This window comes from Typopeltis vanoorti, chromosome 11 (assembly GCF_054136105.1).
Source record: "Typopeltis vanoorti isolate ZY-2024b chromosome 11, IOZ_Tvanoo_1.0, whole genome shotgun sequence".
Classification (NCBI taxonomy): Eukaryota; Metazoa; Arthropoda; class Arachnida; order Uropygi; family Thelyphonidae; genus Typopeltis; species Typopeltis vanoorti.
In genome coordinates this window covers 58,004,626-58,024,756 of record NC_143559.1, presented here as the reverse complement: position 1 = coordinate 58,024,756, position 20,131 = coordinate 58,004,626, and the positions used below count along the sequence as shown (strand labels likewise).

The 20,131-nt window shown below is 34.9% G+C and overlaps 1 protein-coding gene across 1 annotated transcript in view; it reads right to left on the bottom strand.

Moving 5' to 3' along the window:
- Window positions 1–20,131, bottom strand: part of LOC150101609 (uncharacterized) — a 137,336-nt gene that overhangs the window by 69,173 nt on the left and 48,032 nt on the right. The window contains exon 4 of the mRNA XM_090399856.1: window positions 15,296–15,307. Within this exon, the coding sequence (XP_090255982.1) occupies window positions 15,296–15,307 (12 nt within the window). The remainder of the gene's footprint in view (window positions 1–15,295; window positions 15,308–20,131) is intronic.

The following is a 20,131-nucleotide window of genomic DNA, read 5'->3' as shown; positions in this document are numbered from 1 at the left end:
TGCTTGAAATCTTTTAAATAATGAAAATGCTTTTTAATATTGTTATTTAAAAAATACAACTGCCTTTCAAAGACCAGATTATGTAGTTGAGTACATTGTGAAAATTGAGTCTGGCTCCACATCAAGTGCTACCTACTTTCTTGCTTTCATGAATTTTATTATTTGTCTTTCCTATTAAATTATTGCTTATAGATAGTTTATATAAATTCACCCTTAATTATGAACAGTACATGAAAGAAAACACAAACTGAGTTGTGGCATACATTTTAAAATGCACATTAAAGGAAAGTGTATTTATGCATGCTTACGTATTATAGAGAGAATTAAAGAATGCATTACTTTGTTTTGTCAACATAACATTTAGGGTTTTTATCACCTATAACAATATTTATATAAAGTATACCGATACCATGGGCAAGTAAAATTTTCCTGTGGCTAGCAGATTTAAATTGCATTTCTGGAGCCCTGTCTATACCTACAAAAGGAGCTGATGCCAATACTGATCAATATCTGGTAATAGCACATTTCAAGCCAAGACTTTGCAAAATGGAGAAATGCTTACAAAATACTAATTGATATAACATCAAGAAGTGCGAGGATATTAATATACAAGGACAACATCAGAAAAGAGCCAGGAATTACAATATCCAGTTTCTTCTATAACTGAGAAAAGCAGGAAAAAAAAAATACTCATCAAAAATATTATTTGTACATAAACTCTTCAAATTCACAAACAATAGAAATATTCATTAGACACACATTCACAAAAATAAATAATTTTTATTATTGCAAATATTTTGACCAGAAACTACCTGGTCATATTATCAGTGCACCAGCATAATCACAAAGTAAAGCTAGAAAAAAGAATAACGATATGCCGACCTGGTTGGCTGAGTAGTTAGCATATCTGCTTTCCGGCCAAAAGGCTGTGGGTTCGAATCGCACTGTGGGCATGGATGTTTGCGATTGTCTGTGAAAATACTAGTGGTGGGCGGTAGATAGCATTTGTGTAGATGATGGTGGTAATTGCAGTTCCTAGTAGTTGGTGGATTGAATGGTGGAGACAGAGTTGTAGAGTAGGTGCCCTCCCTTGATGAGTCTTTGAATTCCCTGGAGGTATCACATAATAATAATAATAATATTTAACAGAGCTGAGCAATGTGCCAGAACGTCACCTTGCAGCTGAGTTACAAAATGAAATAAGACTACAATTCAAGCCAAATTAAAATTAAGATATTGAAGTCAAATTTCAATTTAGATAATGAATAGAAAAGTTAGAAATATAGAATAAAATATAGAAGAACACAATAGGAAACAGAATACTGAATAAAAAAAAGTCTGATTAAGGATTTTAACTGCCAAGGAAATTTAATTGCACAAGAAAAAAAAAAAAAAACTGAGGAATTAAAACAGTATGTTGAAAGATTGATAAAAATCATCACTAGATGGAAACATTACCATGTTAAACTAAAAAAAAATCGCAAGGAAGAATGTGAAAATAAAACTGCAGCAGAACTTGTGGACTATAGTATACATCAAAACACACTATGGCATGCAATGAGGCAGACTTTTTCAGAATACCACAAAAGTATATAAACATGACACATACATAACCATCATACCCACTACAAGACACAATTTCTACAGAAATATTCAAGTTTGAAATAAAATATGGACATCTACAAGGAGATGCTCTCACTCACACCATTCAACAACTTAACACTGGAAAAAAAGTCATTAGAGACCTAATTTAACAAAGGAGAATGGAAATGTATATGTTTCGGTAAGGAGTAGACACCATGAGTAGACATATTAATGAAAATTATAACAGAATTAACTCGCGTAAAATATTATTTATTAGTAGAATTTTTGCCTCAGTATCACAGGCATCTTCAGTACACGTAAAAAGCTAATTAAACAATAACTGACAATTCCAAAAGGCACCACCTAAGTGGCTAATGTAAGATAACTAAAAAAAAAAAGATAAATTATACACACACAATTAAAAAAGTTAGGAAAGATTAGCTGATTTAAAAAGTACTATCTCCCATAAAGGGGATGGACGTAGACCATCAGATCTGTTTAAGTTAGGAGAGTGAAGTAAAGTTTTACTTGTTTCTTTATAAAGCCATTCCATGAGGAACAGACTTTTCAGGACTCTTGTCTTGTTCAAATAAACTATGTCTAGTGTTGATGGCATACTCTGCAAGTCCAGACTGTTCAGGTTCAAGGTATTGAAAATACAAGTCTTGTGTTCTTCTAGACCATAGGTTCCCAAAGTGGGTGGTTTTATCAGCAGTCTCTCAAAAAGAAAGATTTACTTACATACTGCCAACACTTGGAGGTTCTCCATGCTGATTTCAATGAGCAATTCAAGGATATTCTAAACATGAATATACCAAATTGGGTTCTAGATCCTTTCTCACATGCAAGCACAGCAGGATCATCAAATTTAGAAGTGGAACTCATAGAACTCACAACAAATGAACTAAAAATAAAATTCAAAACTGGATACCAAGAGTTCTGGCTTCAAAAATCAATACCGACACTGTACCCTAGATTATGAGAAATAGTACAGAAATTTTTAATTGCATTTCCATCTTCTTATTTGGCTGAGTGTTGGTTTAGTGCTGTAGTAAATTTGCTATCTAAGAAAAGGAACCGATTGCATATAACTGAGTGTGGCGATTTACGACTGTTTTTAACGAAGTTAAACCCGATATTAACAAACTTTTAAAAATGCACCAGGCTCATCCTTCACATTCATTTGTTATTTTTTTTCTTTGTATTTTTACTTTGTAAGTTCGAAATAAACCATCTAATACATTTGATGGCGTTTTAATTATTATGATAAGATTCTTACTAATGTAATGCAATCTCTTAATATGTATTCCGAATTTTCATATTTAAACCATCGTATGAAACTTCACATTAATTTGTTATTTTTGCTTTTAGAAATAAACAATTTTGTAATATATTTAATGGTGTTTTAATTATTACAATAAGATTCTTACTAATGCAATCTCTTAATTGTATTCCACATTTTAATATTTAAACCATTGTATGAAACTGTACATAATGTTTTTTGAGCATACATTTTACAATCTTTACATATGGGCTACGTTTCACCAAAATCGGTATAGCAATAACTGTGTTCAAGATGAAGCATATATTGGCCAGTTCTTTTTAAAAAATTAACAGCATAAGCAGTAATGTATCATTAGTTGCTATTTACGTCAAAAATATCAAACGGCTTGAACGTGGAAAACTGTTATAATGGGGGGGGGGGCATTACAAAATTTATGTTTTGCAAAGTGGGTGGTGGCCCGAAAAAGTTTGGGAACCTAAGTTCTAGATGAATAAAAGCAGATCTTCCTGTTTGTCTGAAATAAGATAACCCACAAGAGCAAGGAATCTGGTAGACACCTGGATAACTGACATGTGGAAGCATGGAGACCTTTGGAGAAGTGAGAAAGGTGGAGATTTTTCTGATGGGTCAAAAGGTAACAAAAATATTTAGTGGTTTTAAAACTTTTGCTATGCATTCACTAATGCCTTGCACATAAAGGATAGGAATATGTGTTATTTTTTCTGTATTTGAAGAGGAAGATATATCAAAACTACTCAAAGCTCTTTTGATGAAAGAATTCTTATATCCATTAGATAAAAAAAGAGGAAATAATACATTGCAATTCTTTCTATAATAGTTCATCTGAAGAACAAAAGGAGTGGGGTTGATGAACCAGTATTTTAATAGTCCTGCCTTTTGACTGGGATGGTGATGAGATTCAGCATGGATATATGGGACTGTATGAGTCTTCTTCCTATAAACTGAGAAATGTAGGTTATTATCTGGTTGGTGAAGAATTAAAAGATCTAAAAAGGCAGCACTAACTGCTTATTTTCTTCTACTTCTAGGATGTATTGGATTCAAGGATCCAGTTCACCGTAGAAGTAAAATTCGCTAACCAGATAATAACCTACAATGGTTGGCCAAGTGGTTAGTGTATCTGCTCTCCAGCCAAAAGGCTGTGGGTTCGAATCCGGCATTGGACATGGATGTTTGTGATTGTCTGTGAAAGTGGTGGCAGTGGGCGGTAGATGGTGTTATGGAGATAGAGAGTTGTAGAGTAGGTGCCCTCCCTCGGTGAGTCTTTGAACTCCTTGGAGGTGTCATGAAATAATAATAAGTGTTCCAGATAAGATTTATGCAAGCATGCTTGAAAAGAGGTTGAGAAAGATTGTGGAAGAGAAACTTGGAGAAGAACAAGCTGGGTTCATACCAAACAGAGGTTGTCAAGATCAGATTTTCACTTCAAAACAAATAGTGGAGAAATTGTGTGAATATGACATGGATCTGCACTTCAGTTTTGTTGATCTGGAAAAGCCATATGACAAGGTGCCCAAACAAAAGCTTTTCAAAACACTTCAATTGCATGGAACATTATACAGAGTCTCACATAGTCTATATTTAAGTTGTAAGTTAGTAGTTAGAATTGAAAGAAATACAGGAAGGCAGTTTGATGTAAAATCATGGGTAAGACAAGGATTCACATTATGAAAGAAAGTGGCATTAGGCCTAATATTAGAAGTGGAGATGTCCAACTCTTTGCTTTATGCAGATGATGTTTCCTAAACTCATCTAGTGCAAGTCCTCAGGATTCTCTAAATTGAATAACAGCTATAACAAATTTGGCAGGAAAATCAGCAATAAACAGACCAAAACTATGAAAATAAGCAGGAGCATAGAAAACTTCAGCTGCATTCTGAATGGAGATCCTATACAGGAAGTAAAACATTTCGGCTACTTAGGCACAGTTTTTAGTGAAGATGGCAAGGTTACATCTGGAAATAGATAAAAGCATAAGCAAAGCTAGTATGGTGGGTAGCCAGCTGAATAAATTTATATGGAGTAAGAAAGAAATTAGCCAAAACACCAAACTAGCAATATACAAGACAGTGTTCAAACCAGTTTTAAGTTATGGATCTGAGAGTTGGGTTAGAAATAAAGTGCTTGAAAGATCACAGATATGAGAGTTTAAAGGAAAATTAGAAAGGCCCTTCACATTATTAGCATTCAAGAATGTGTTGGCACAGCTAATCTAAGGAGGTATATGGCCACTTAAATAGAATGAGTAAGGAAAGGTTAGTAAAACAGGTGTTTGAAGCCAAGATTGCAAGAAAGAGACCCAGAGGAAGATCAATGTCTAGGTGGATTTATTCGTTCTTCATTTAGAAGAACGAAATGTTAGATATGACAATATTGGAATGCTCATAATAGACTGATTTTGAGGAAAATTGTTATAGTGCTGTCATAGTAACATGAACACTTCTGGTGATGGGGGAGGGTTACATATCAGGAAATTTATGATAATGACTATGATGAGATCATGTTGAAGGTTTAATGGAATATTTACAGCACTAGGAAAGCATTAAAAACTAATTTTAATGCTTCCAAAATTTCATCTGTCACACACACACAAAGATATTGTACGCTCACAGATACGAGATCATTCGACACTTCTGCGCATGTCAACAGGAGGAGGATTCATTCAGATAATAGGGCAATCAATCCGTATTGTGGGATGAGTTGTTTATTATTACACATCGGAAAATTAACTTCGCTTTTATGATCATTGTAGTTTTTAAAGTGGTAACTATTTTGCCTGTATAACAGTTGGAAAATTTTACCTATGAAGCACGTGATTTCGCGTGTTGGCGACAAATTTGTACATCCTTCATTTCTTTCTCCCCTTCAACGATTCATGCTGAAGGGGAGAAATTTAATTCTCCTTCACTTGGCTTTGTGCCAAGCGAAGCTCTAGCAAGTGTGGGCATACTATAACACAATAATAAATGAAACACGTGGATGAATAAAGTCTTATCTAGGTGGTGCTCCCTCAATGAGCATTTGTAGGTGGGCCAGGATGTAAAGTGGGACCGCTGACAATTATTGTTTCCCAAATTTTGAGAAGTTTTATGCATCTGTATTTATTTAAGTTAGGCTGATCTTTGAGTGCTTCTGCAGATTCTAAAAACAGTCTTTCCTTTTTAAATTTGTTATGGTGCAGCTTGGTCAGGGTCATCATCAGATTAGATCGTCCCCTGAAGCAAACAATTAAATATTGCCCCTGATGGATTATAAGACAAAAATATAAGAAAATCTCTAATTGCTATTTTGCTTTTATTACAAGAGAAACATTAATGCAAAATGATTACATAATATTAATCAAATGTTTGCTCTACAGGGATATCGCACAATAAAACTATTTATAAGCACTTCTAAATTTAAATTATAAGCTATGTCCACCTCTATTGATATAGTTGCTAAGACTAACCAATCTTTCTTGGGTCATTGCTGTTCACAAATAATTTTTAATCAGTTTAAGCTTGGAAAAACTTCTTTCTGCACTTGATACACTAACAGGAATTGTTAGCGTAGAGACAGCACCAACACCAATATGGCTGAACAAGTGCCCTTATTAAGCTACGATGCAAGGCAGGCTGCCTCTATGCTACACCCTGTCAATGGTACTGAGCATGGCCACAAGAACTCAGAATAATATGGACCTCAGGATGTTTGTAGAAGAGATTATGATCTTTAGAAAAGCAGAGAAATTTTACATAGTCAAACCGAGTTGAAAGCTATCCTGATGTTATGAGCTTTAAAGAGACTAGTGATCTTGACAGAAAGCCGACTAATGTAATGAGATAGAAAATGAAGATTAGTGAATGTCACAATTTTGTTGTATGAGTTTCTTTGAATCCATTGCAAGAAGTTGGTGTAGAATCTGTAGTTCTTTATTGTTTTTCTTCATCGCTTATGTCTCTCTATCATAAGAGATGAAGAAATCACCTTTTTTCTGAACATAGTTTTTGTGACATGTGGTGCAATGATGAATTTAGGTAACAACCTGTGTGAGGAGTCTTGTGATATACACCAAGTGAGAAGCCTTTTTCAGCATTTTTGGTAATTAAAACATCTAGGAAGGGTAGATTTTCATCACTTTCTAGCTCCAAGTATTTATTTTATGGTGGAATGAGTTGAATGAGGAAAGAAAATCATTTAAATAAGCAACACTATATTTCCAGATGACAAATATGTCATCAACACATCTCTACTACATTGAACGTTTGCTGATATGAGAAAACATTCTTCAAAATTTTCCATAAAGAGATCGGTGTACAGTGGAGGCAGGAGACTGCCCATTGCATGGCCGGAAAGCTGTTTATAAATTTGACCATTCCATCTGAAGTAAATGGAACGTAGACAATGTTTGAAAAGCTGACAGATATCAGGAGGGACAGAATATCAATAAGCTCTAGGACTTCATTCACAGGGATACTGTGGAATAAGAAAACTATACCCAGACTAGCTAGAATGTTTGATGGCATGATGGAAATTTCAGATAGTTTCTGGGCAAAGTGTGCAGAGTTTTTTTTACAAAGGAGCCAATACGTCTGATATGGTTCTTTAATAGATCAGAAAGATATTTGGATAAAGGATATGTAGGTAAACTGATACATCCACTATCAGTCTAAGAAAAATACCCGTCTTGTGAACTTTTGGTACTCCGTATAGTTGTAGAGTTAAAGGACGCTTCAATTTCAATATTTTCTTGAGATCTATAGGCCAGGTGAGCATGTTGTGTAAAAGAGCACTGATTTTTTTTTCAGGCTATGTCGATATAGGGTCTAATGGAGCATAAGTGGGTGAATCTGAAACAAAAACAAAACCTGTTACATGTAGTCAGCTGTATCCGTGAGAACCATTGCGTTGCTTTGTCAAGCTTTGATGATGCTTTCCTTGTTCTTTTACAGCTATTATTTCTAAGCTTAATAAATTGAAGAACATTTTGCAGATTTCATGCCATTTTCTATATTCTTACCAAAATCTTCCAAAGACTTTACTTTTACACATAGATTAGTTTTATTACCCCCACCCCCATTATTCTCTTAAGGCACCTTCTGGCTTGCTGCTGCTTGCTAGAACTTTCAATACACTTTCTTCTTCTCCAGAAATGCCTCTGCCTTCTTCAGTTCATCATAACCTTAGGATTCCTCCCGCGCACCCCACCTCCAATTCAGCTCCCTGGCTGAATTAGCATATTCTTTGCCACAGTCTCTCCAAAGTTTGGTTCAAAGAATTGATATTGCAGAATTTCTGCTATGTAATTTAGTGTGTGAAAGTTGCTTTCAAGTTGCAGTTTCCTCCATGTTATTAACATGTAAATATCCATGTTAATAACATGGAGGAAAAAAGACAGAAAATGTATTTCGGTAGAAGAAAAGATGGCAATTCTGCGACGTGTAGATTGGCATGCCGGAACACGTGTGCATTTAGCAAAAGATCTTGGACTCTCCAGGTCCACTTTGAACATGATAGTAAAAAGCAGGTCAAATATTGAACTCAATGTTTGACCTGTTTTTGACCTGTCTGGCACTATGTCAAAAAAACGAAAAGCAAAAACAATCAACAATTAAAGATTTTTTTAAATAGATAAATGTAAGTAATTGTAAATTCATTTATTTTCAGTTATTAAATTTTGAAATCTAGTATGTAGATTCACATACTAGCAGTAAGTCATCTTTTAGCCTTTTTTAATGTTTTTTTACATTTCCTGCTATTTACACTTTTTTCCATCAGTCCCCTGAAAAGTTTAAAAAAGGGGTTTTACTGTATATTTTTTTTTCTCCAATAACATTTATATTTTTTAGTTTACATTTCTCTTCTGAAAGTTGCTCTCCCTTGAGTCTTTAAAACTTCTGCATATTTTTCTTTTCATTGTTATATTCCTTTTCATCCTGCTTAAAACTAGTCAAATCAAAACAGCATGCTCTTGCATCTTGAACCATGCATTAAGATATCACTATCCACAATAACAATCAGTGACAGATTTTACTTCTTGTGTCTTCTCATGTGAATGTGCTAATGTTTCACAACATGGTATTATTAGTAATGACTAGTCCTAAATAGTTTACCATTGTCAATTTCCTAATATGTACCTTCAAGAAATGTACGGGCTACTTTGACAGTACTGCATGATTAAGTTTACATTATTATCATTCTCCTATCAACAGTTTTCCTGCAAATTTAAGCTATTACTTGTCAGCACTCCAGTACTGTCAACATGTAATATTTCAGGCTTCTAAAGGACTTCTGAGTGAATTAACTAGAATCCTGAACAGTATCAAATATCTATTTTGCTAAATTTTTTCTACAATTCTGTTTAAGTGACTATATCACCAAAGATTATTTAATATGTTCATTTTAATTATTCTACAAATGATTTTATGTTCACTTCCCTATTTTTTCTCATAACTCTCAAATCTGTATTCTCTAGTTGTTGATCTGATACATTACTTCTAATCAACTCTGATCCATGAAACTCAGATCCATCAGTATGCCATGAAATTTATTCAGACTTCCCACCACACCAGTTTGCTTATTTTATTGTTTATTTCCATATTTAATTTGCCATCTTCATTAAAATTATGCCAAAATAAGCAAAATATTTTACTTCTATAATATAGGTTCTAATATAGGTTCTTCAATGAGAATGCAGTGGAAGATTTTTATATTCCTGCCAATTTTTACAGTTTTGATCTTTTTATTGCTAAGTTTCATATTGTTACAGCTGCTATTCAATTTAGTTCAAGAATCCTGGAGACTTGTATTTGTTTAGTACATCATTATAAAGCAAAGAGAGAAAGGTTTAATATTTCCAATTCTGATATCAGGTTTAATGTAACTTTCCTTCCTAATGTGATCCATATAGATCAGTTTTTTCTTTTTTTTTTGAAATGAGAGTTGTACTCCATCAGTAGACCATGAAATCAATTAATTGAGTCATGATTAACACTTTTTTTTTTTAAAGAAATAGAACAGAAAACATTAGAGAGGATCTCACAGATTTTGTAGCTTTAAAATACTTGGATTTGATTTTGCACAAGTGTTCATATTTAACTATAAAACACAAATGAACTCCAAGCTTATGAAAATGTTTATGCTCATTACAAGCCAAATATTTTAAGCCAAAGTTTGTGAGGTTTTGCGTTCACACTACTAAAGACATCTTGAGACACAGCACACACACACACACACACACACACACACACACACACACACACACACGAGTGTGCTGGGTCACAATGTAAAATTATTTCTTATTGTGGGTTGCAGTCAAAAAAGTTTGAAAAGCACTGATATAGATGAAAATAATAGGGACAAGTAGTTGTACCTTTTTACATTTTCAATATAGGACTATGTATTGCTCTGTATAATGTTAGAACACATTTACTCCATATAATTGTAGCAATAAACAGCTTTTCTCTGGGCACCTTGTTACATGCTTTTGCACATACAGCTCCTTGGTTATGTTCCCACAATTTCTCAACTCATCATCATCATCATCATTCCTGGTATTACAGGATATGATAGTACTACATGAAAAATTTACATCATTACTAACTTCCCATCTATAATATTCCTCCAGATCAGTCTGTTACTTGTCAAGACTCCAATATTATCAGATCTTATATTTCTGTCGTCTAAGGCACTTTGTACCATATCAATCCACCTATATCTTGGTCTTCCTCTAGATCATTTTCCTGTCAACCTGGCAGAGAACAATTGTTTTGCCAATCTTTCCTCGCCCATTCTGTTTAAATGACCATACCACCTGAGATTAGCTCTGCTAACGCATTCCTGGATGCTGACAATGTCAAGTTCTTTCCTAATATCCTCGTTTTTAATATGATATTGCCATTGATGCCATCTGTACCCACCTCTAATCTTTCGCAGGATTCTCACATCTGTGGTCAAGTGTTTTACTTCTGACCCAGCTCTCAGATCCATAAGTTAAAACTGGTTTGAACACTGTCTTGTATACAGCTAATTTAGTGTTCCGACTAATTTTTCTCTTATTCCATATGAATTTATTCCATTGACTTCCTACTATACCAGCTTTATTGATTCTGTTGTCTATTTCCATATTTAATTTACCATCTTCACTAAAAATCGTGCCTAAGTAGGTGAAATCTTTTACTTCTTCCACAGGTTCTCCGTTCACAATGCAGTTGACATTTTCAACGATTCTGCCTATTTTCATTGTCTTTGTCTTTTTATTGCTGACTTTCATACCATATCTATTACAACAGTTATTCAATTTAGTCAAGGGATCCTGCAGACTCGTAGTGGATTTATTGATAAGTATAACATCGTCTGCATAAAGCAAAGACCTGACATTAACATCTCCAATTTTGATATCATGTTTAATACCACTTTCCTTCATAATGTGATCCATATAGATAATGAATAACAGAGGGGATAATGTACATCCTTGTCTCACTCCAGATTTAACATTAAACCATCTTCCTGTACTTCCTTCAATTCTAACTGCTGACTTACAACTCAAATAAAGACTAAGTATTGCTTGTCCCTATTAATGCCCCACTGACACCATATAACTGTAGCGTATTGAATAGTTTCTCTCTTGGCACCTTCTCATATGCCTTTTCCAGATCTACAAAACTCAAATAGAGATCTTTGTTATATTCCCACGATTTCGCCACTATTTGTCGTAAAGTGAAGATCTGATCCTGACAGCCTCTATTTGGCCTGAATCCAGCTTGTTCTTCACCAAGCTTTTCTTCTACAATTCTTCTCAACCGTTTCTCAAGTACAGTATACTTGCATATATCTTACCAGTAACACTCAGTAGGGAAATACCTCTGTAATTCTCACATTCAGTTTTATTTCCCTTTTTATATATGGGTACTATGAGAGCTCAACTCCAATCATCGGGAATTCGTCCCTCTGTCCAGGCCTTCTGAACTATGCAGTGCAGCCACTGCAAGACTTTTATACCACCATACTTCAGCATTTCTGGTCGAATATCATCTACTCCTGCTGCCTTTCCACATTGTAGGCCTTTGATGGCTTTTTCTTCTTCAAGTATGGATATGTATTCCTGACTGTATGCCTGTTGAGTGTTTTTTTACCACTATGCTATCACTGCTCGTTTCATTTAGCAATTTTTCGAAGTAATTACTCCATACTTCAAGGATATCTTTTTCTCCCGTTTTCATCTCAACTTTATCATCTCTAACTCCTTTTACAGTACTCCTTCCTCCATTTCTAAGCTTCTTCAACAACCTCCAAAATATTTTGCCACCTTCTTGATATTTATTTTCTATGTTCTTGCCAAAGTCCTCCCATGACTTTTGTTTAGCTAGTTTTACACAGTGTTTAGCTTTCTTATATTTGTCTCTGTATTCTCGAAGAGCACAAGCTGACTTATTTGCCAGGAACTTTTGATATGCTTTCTTCTTTTCCTTCACTGCCTCTTTAACTTCCTATGTCCACCATGGAGTTTTGATTTTCCTTGCAGACAACCTCACAACATGCCTCTCTGTCTGAATCAATCAAGGTTTTCTTCAACGCTTGCCACTGAATCTCTAAAGTTTGGTTTCTGTTCTCAAACTCTTTCATTTTTTTCTTCAATAATCTTTGTGTATCTTAGTCTACAGTTCACATCTGAGAGCTGCTCAACTTTTATTTGCTTTAAAACTTTCTTACATGTTATTCTTTTCAATATGAAATTCAATTTTATCCTGCTCAAGACTAAATAGTGATCACTTCCAATTTCGAATCCTCTGTACACACTCTGGTGTCCTGCACAAGGGAGAAAACATCACTATCAACAATAACATAGTCAATGAGACTTTTCTTATTCCTTGCCTCTTCTCTCCATGTGAATTTGTGCACATTTTTATGTTGGAACATGGTTTTAGTAATAACCAGTCCATGTCCTGATCAGAAATCCATCAAATATTTGTCTTTTCTCCAAATTTTCCCAATATATTTTTGTATGTCTGACAATCATTTCCTACTCTGCTATTTAGATCCCCAACAAGGACCAACTTTTCCTTTTTCATTGTGTCAGATGCTTTCTCTAAATCCTCAAAAAATTCCTCCACTTCTACCTTAGTAGAACCTTCTGTGGGACCATTTGGCCTGAACCCAGCTTGTTCTTTTCCAACTTTCTCTTAGTCCATTCTCAAGTATACTTACATAAAACTTACTTGAAATGCTCAAGAAGGAAATTGCTCTGTAATTCTCACATTATCTTATTTCCCCTTTTTTTTATAGATGGAAACTATGAAGACTATGCTTCAATCATCTGGAATTCACACTTCTGAACAGGTCTTCAGAATTATGCAGTTTAGCCAATGAAAAATTTTCATACCACAATGTAGCATAATTGAAAAAAATGATGGTACATTGCACCATTCAAATGGAAAAAGCCCGAGTTCGATTCTCATCATGACGAGAGGAATCTTTATATGTTTTTTTTGTTTGTTTTCAAATGAAGGTGAGTTAGCCGATCTTATATGGAGGTAGGGTTTTTTCTCCCAAAAAACCCTCAGGTTTTTCATCCTGCATACAGCAAATTGGCCTTGAGAAGACACACAATTTACAGACAAAAAATACTAATGGTGGCCAGTAGATGGTGTTGGTGTATGTGATGAAGGTAGAAATGGTTCACTGTAGTTGGTGGATTAAACGGTGGAGACAGTTGTAGAGTAGGTGCCCTCCTTCAATGAGTCTTTGGACTCCTTGTAGGTGTCATGTAATAATATTTGGGAATTTTTGGTCAAAGGTCACCTATCCCAGCTGCCTTTACACATTTCAGATTCCTGATGGCTTTTTTTTTTTACTTCAAGTATTGATGCTTATTCCTGCCTGCATTCCACATGAAGACAAAGTAACTATTCTGGAAGTTTATTTTGCACTTGGTTAGACTATAATAAATTTAGTTTAATCCTTTATCCAAGTGTAAGCAAACAAAGTTTGCACACCTGAAAATATCTTCAGAACTGAGGTAAGATGGTACAACACTTAGGCAACTTGCAGTAAAGGTGGACCAAGCTCTATCACTCCTTGTCTCAGTACCTCCCATAATGGGAGGCAGACCCAGATTATGGGTCTGCCTCCCACTGACGAGACCTCAATAAAGGTCGAAACCGGTCTGGGTTGTGGCCCTTACTTTAATGCATAGCATTATACATGTCCGCAAGGAGACGTGCTTTGCATTATGGGAGATACTGAGACAAGGAGTAATGAGAGCTTGGTCCACCTTTGCTGCGAGTTGCACCACCTTACCTCAGTCCTGAAGATATTTTCAGGCGCAAACTTCGTTTGCTTATACTTGGATAAAGGATTAAACTAAATTTATCAAAGTAACTAATCCAGACAGACTTCTATTTTTTCATTTTATATCATCTTTATCATCTCTGATTGCTTTCACAGTACTTACCAATTTCCTGATATATATACCCTCAAGGGTTGTTCAGGTTACCATAACAGAACTACATGATTAAGTTTACATCGTTATTAATCTCTTATCCACAATTTTCCTCCAAATCAATCTATTATTTGTAGGCACTCCAATATTGTCATATCTAATATTTCGTGCTTCTAAGCCACTTCTGACTGAATATTTCCACCTACCTTGGTCTTCCTTGGGATCAAACACCTGTTTTGCCAACCTTTCCGCATGCATTCTATTTAAGTGGCCATAACACCTTAGGTAGTGATGAGCAGTCCATGTCTTGAACAGAAATCCAACAGGCGTTTACTATTATTAACATCTGCCCTTCATGGATTAATCAAAGGAGGCGCCCATACTAATTTTTCCCTTTTCTCAAATTTGCTAAAACATATCTGTGTGTGCTTGGAATTCATTTTCTAGTCTGTTTAGATCAACAAGGACCAGCTTTTCCATTTTCTTTGTCAGTTGCTTTCTCTAAAAAAAAAAAAAAATCCTCCACTTATTCCTTAGAACCTTCTATGAGACAAAGCCACAAATAATTCTATTGTCCAATTTCCCAATCAGAAATCTGACCACATACCTACTCCAAGCTGCCGCTGCCTACCAATCAATAAGTCTGATCTTCATGTTTGGTGGTGAATGTTATTGCTACCCAATTCTTTCCATGTTCACTATTTATTTATATTACTGGGGGGGGGCTATGCCCTTGGCGCCCAACCTACCAAGTTCCGGAGTGGTAGGCTGGTTCTCCTTGAATTCTGATGACTCGAAAGGGGGGGGGGGGAGGTAAGCCCGTTCGAGTTTGAGTTGATCTATTTTATCTATTATCTGAGAAACTACTTTCTAAATCAACCTTATTTAACTGAATCACTCTAATATCAAAATCAACATAGTTATAATACAAAATATTTCTACCTGAATGAAATACAATTTTCTAAGAAAGTCTACACCTCACATACCTCAAGAGTGGCCTGTAGGGGAGGAAAAAGAAATGAACATTAAATTCTTAATTCAAGAAATAGTTTATTATATTCACACAGAGAATATTAAAATATCAAGATATCTTCTTTGTATGCTTTATTATCAAAACTGAAAATATTTCACTATTAATTTAAATTTAAAAAAATCCACTATTGCTTTTTATCCACAAAAGGATTAAGCGAGACCATTTGGCTCTAACTTTTGGAAATGGGGAGAAGCAGACAGTCTCCACCCTTAGCCAATTATAGACAGTTGTCAATCCTATCCATGCTTTTAAATGGCATACAAGGGAGAGAGCACAGACAACTGCTACCATCATAGTCTGATGTTAATGTTAGACCAGGATGTCTGAAATAGTGCAAGTTCTATGGTTGAATTTGAGTTGCAAGATTAAAAACCCAAGGATTTCCAGCAGGAAAACTCTACTTGCCCGTGTCAGCAATCAATTACCTTTGGAACTCTTCATGGAATAGCTTAGAATATTCCACTAGTCAGTGAGTAGAATCGAACTTAGAATGATCTTTCTTCAGGAAGGCAACTTGGCACTATGGATGCAAGTGCCATTTTCACAGGGCTAAGCAGACCAACTATTAATTTATATTAAAGTATATTTATGATTTCGACTATTACCAAATTCTTCCTGATTTTGACTATTACCAAAAATGTTCCAGAGCAGCAAAAGAAAGAAAAAGGTTCTGTCACATGGTTGCCAACCTCCTTCTAGGAGATGACACTTGAAGATATTTATGATTATTAAAATATTTTATTGATGTTTAATTGCCAGATTTTTCCAACATCAACATCTGTATTTATATTGCTCTCCAAAGTTTATTAGCTTCAACTTCATCATATTCTCTGTAATAAGTTTTTACTGATTACATCAACAGACAAACACAAGAAACAAATATACTAACTCAATTTTCCTAAAATAAAATGCTCTGAAAAATCACTTAACATGCTTAAAATTACCACTTTCCAATAAATCCCACAAGCAAGTGCACATAATATTAACAGAAATCACAAGTAGTGCAATAATACTATTTACACTTACATTTCTTTTACACTACAGAAAGTTGGATAGAAAGGTATGACACCATATTATGTTGCAAAGAGTTGTTTAAAACAGCATTCAAGTTGCAGTTTCTAGGACAAAAAAAAACAATGCAAATAATTTACTGACTATAATTATTGCAAGGTGACATTTCACTAGCTCAAACTAGCATTATCAGAGGCATTTTAACAATACAGTCAGTGAAGACAGGGAATGAAATGAGTGAGAACAAGGATGGTCACATACATAGATGGCAAAAGTATTGTTCTTTGTAGTAATTTGTTGCTAATACTGATGAAAAGATAGGGTGGAGTACCAAATATTATACAAGATCACTACAACAAAACTGATAGTATGATCCTGCATACATTTTGGCGTACCACCATATCTTCCTGTAAATATTCAACAGAACTTACTAAGAAGAGTTGCACTATCACCCTCCACGCACGTGTGCCCATCCTTGTTCTCATGAGCATTTCATCCTATGTCTTCATTGACATTACACTGTTAAATGTGTCTCTCATAATTCTAGTTTAAGCTAGCAAAATGTAGGCTTGTAAATAATTTTTATTAGTAGATTATTTATTTGCATTCCAGTTTCATATAGTTTTTTGTTCCAGAAACTTCAACATAAATCATAGGAACAGATGGAAATTTAGACATTAAAAAACAATTTCACAAAATGTGATTTCTCTTTACTAGTGAAAGAGAAAGATGATGCCAAGTGAAATTGTCCAGTTTTAAAAGAAATGGTTCTGAGTGTATTATAAACTTCGGCAACCTTTGAGGCTTCTGATAAGCTGTTCAGTGTCTTCAAAACTTGTCAGGTGTCTAATGCCAAATGGATACTTGAACAATTTAAGTTTGAATCTATAACAGTTTAGAATCACACTTTGTTATATTACATTGATTAGGATTTTTTGATATTTCCAATTGTTCTTTGAATGCAATAAAGAAATTATAATCATTGTAGGGAATTACTGCATGCTACCATAGTACTTGATTTGTCTGTTACATGTACCACTAGTCTTGATTTTATTATTATATTTACGGCTATTTTGCCTGCTTCTGTTTAGGAGTGCCCCTGTTTAAATGTCATTGGCTTTTTACTCACGGATTTTTAGGGCATTGTAGATGTATATTTACCAATAAATATATGTAGCATAAAGAAAGAGAAATTTACACATACTTTTTCTGGATGTGTTGTGGCTTTTCTTCTTTCTGCGATGTCCAAACTACTGTGTGTGTGTGTGGGGGGGGGGGGGGTAGACAATGTCCTAAAAATCCGCGAGTAAAAAGCCAATGATATTTAAACAGGGGCACTCCTAAACAGAAGCAGGCAAAATAGCCGTAAATATAATAGTTCGTTAAGAGGAGTAACATGGAAGTTTTCCCAGAAATAATATCCATAATTTACTTGTCTTATAACCATGCCCCTATCATTGGCTCTCTACTCATAATCTCCCCCCAAACCCCCGATCACAAAAAACACCTTTAAAAAATAGCATTCACTTAACACACATACCAACACAAGCATATATCATGGTTGCACGTCACAAGTTCAATGAGTGCATAAACTTTACAAAAGGTACATACCAAAAAACCATCCTAACATACACCGCAAAAAAAACACATAACTTTCCTCAAAAAATGCCTTGATCACAACGTCACACCAAAATTTGCGGAGTACGAGCAACAGCACGATTCACTGAAACAAAAATATTTGCTACTGGGCATCCCGTGCTCTCATAAGACAAGCCATAAACAACAGATTTAAAAAGAAGCAACAAGCATATTCATACATTCACAAAACAAAAAACAGATTGAAAATGCTACTGACCCCAAACGAATGGGCAGTCTTTTGGGATAATACCCAATCTCACATCAACGACTACACGCTATTAATAGAAACTCGACACGCAAAGAAATGGTATGCACTAAGAAACACCCAATACAGCAATCGCGCTGCTTCCAACCCTTCGGATATTACCGCCTTAAAACCCACAGAAAACACTTCCATCGTCATTAGGTGTTCAGACGACGACCAAGCATCGTCGAAACAGACCGCACCCCGTCAACCCCCTTCTAAAAATCAGTTGCTGTTTTCAACCCCTTTCACCCTTTCCCACCCTATATAAATATAAAAAAAATGCTCCACCCATCCCTAATAATATAATATATTATTCAAAAAAACCCGGGTTTTTTCCATTTCTATTTTAATTCTCCCATCTGTCTACCCCCCACCCCCCACACACACATACACAGTGGTTTGGACATCGCAGAAAGAAGAAAAGCCACAACACACCCAGAAAAAGGTATGTGTAAATTTCTCTTCCTTTATGCTACATATATTTATTGGTAAATATACATCTACAATGCCCTAAAAATCCGTGAGTAAAAAGCCAATGACATTTAAACAGGGGCACTCCTAAACAGAAGCAGGCAAAATAGCCGTAAATATAATAGTTTGTTAAGAGGAGTAACATGGGAGTTTTCCCAGAAATAATAACCATAATTGATTTTATTATTTAATTTTTTTTTTTATATCCTTGATTGTATTCTGGTATGCAAAACTCTGCTAATCAGCCTGTCCCACATACCAAATCCCACACAAACAATTGATTTTGTACAGTCCTGAGTTTTCTGATTGGTGAATTGGGAAGTTTTGGAATCGTTGCAGAGTATTTTTGATATCATGTCTGTGATGGATCCTACGTAAAGAATGATATCACTCTGCTATAATCCTGCTTTTGTCAGTGGAGGGCTCTTTTAGGATGTTCTCTACCTTTTTTTTTTTTTTTTTTTTACCATTTTTGCTTGGAAGGATAACAGTGCACTGAGGTGTGAATTCTTGGCTTCTTTTCTCTGTACTGCTGGAAGTATTATGTGCCCTATCTCATGGGAATTTAAAATACAATTTTTATGATAGATGCTAAGATGTTGCATGGCAGTATTTTTTTTGTGTACACTGGTGTTCTTGTAGCTGAATATTTAAGCTTATTCTGTTTGGAGATCAAGTAGTTGAAAAAGGCAGAGATCTATTTCTAATTCAACAGCAAACTGCATTGGAAATGAATAAACAAATAAATTGCTACTGGCAAAACCATTGCTTTAACTGGTATCCATTATGCCTCCCATTTTCTGCTAGATCAACAGGAATTCAAGCAAAAGATGCTCTACATCCCTTCACAGGAAAACTGCATACTCACAAAAACCTACTAGATTATAATATGTTGTACTTTACTACTCCCAGTCATCTTTCATGGAAAGAGCAGGAATCACTAACATACTACATCATCATTGGTTCGACAGTGCTGGAAATTGTCAGGATAAAAAAAAAAAAAAAAAAACGCTTTTCTGCTAGACCTTGTAGATAATTGTGTCTTTATTCACAAATGCTCCTTTAGAGGGGGGGGGGGGAATCGACTTCCTCAAGCAAGACTTTCTGGTGGATATTTTCAGCTTGTCATTCACTCTGGCTACTTAAAAAAAAAAAAAAAAAAGAAAAAAGGAATGCAATCAGGAATAAATATCGATACTTGAAACAGAAATCGCCATCAGAAACCTAAAATGTATAAAGCCAAAAAGTAGATATTCGATCAGTAATGTGCAAATATAAAGTATAAATTATGTCAGCATAATTCAAAAGGCATAGTCAAGTCAAATTCTGAATGACAACTACAGCTTTCATGGTACGTTTTATGTAAGCACTTGGGAAAAAGGCTAAAACCGTGGAAGAACAATCTGGATTTATGTGAAACAG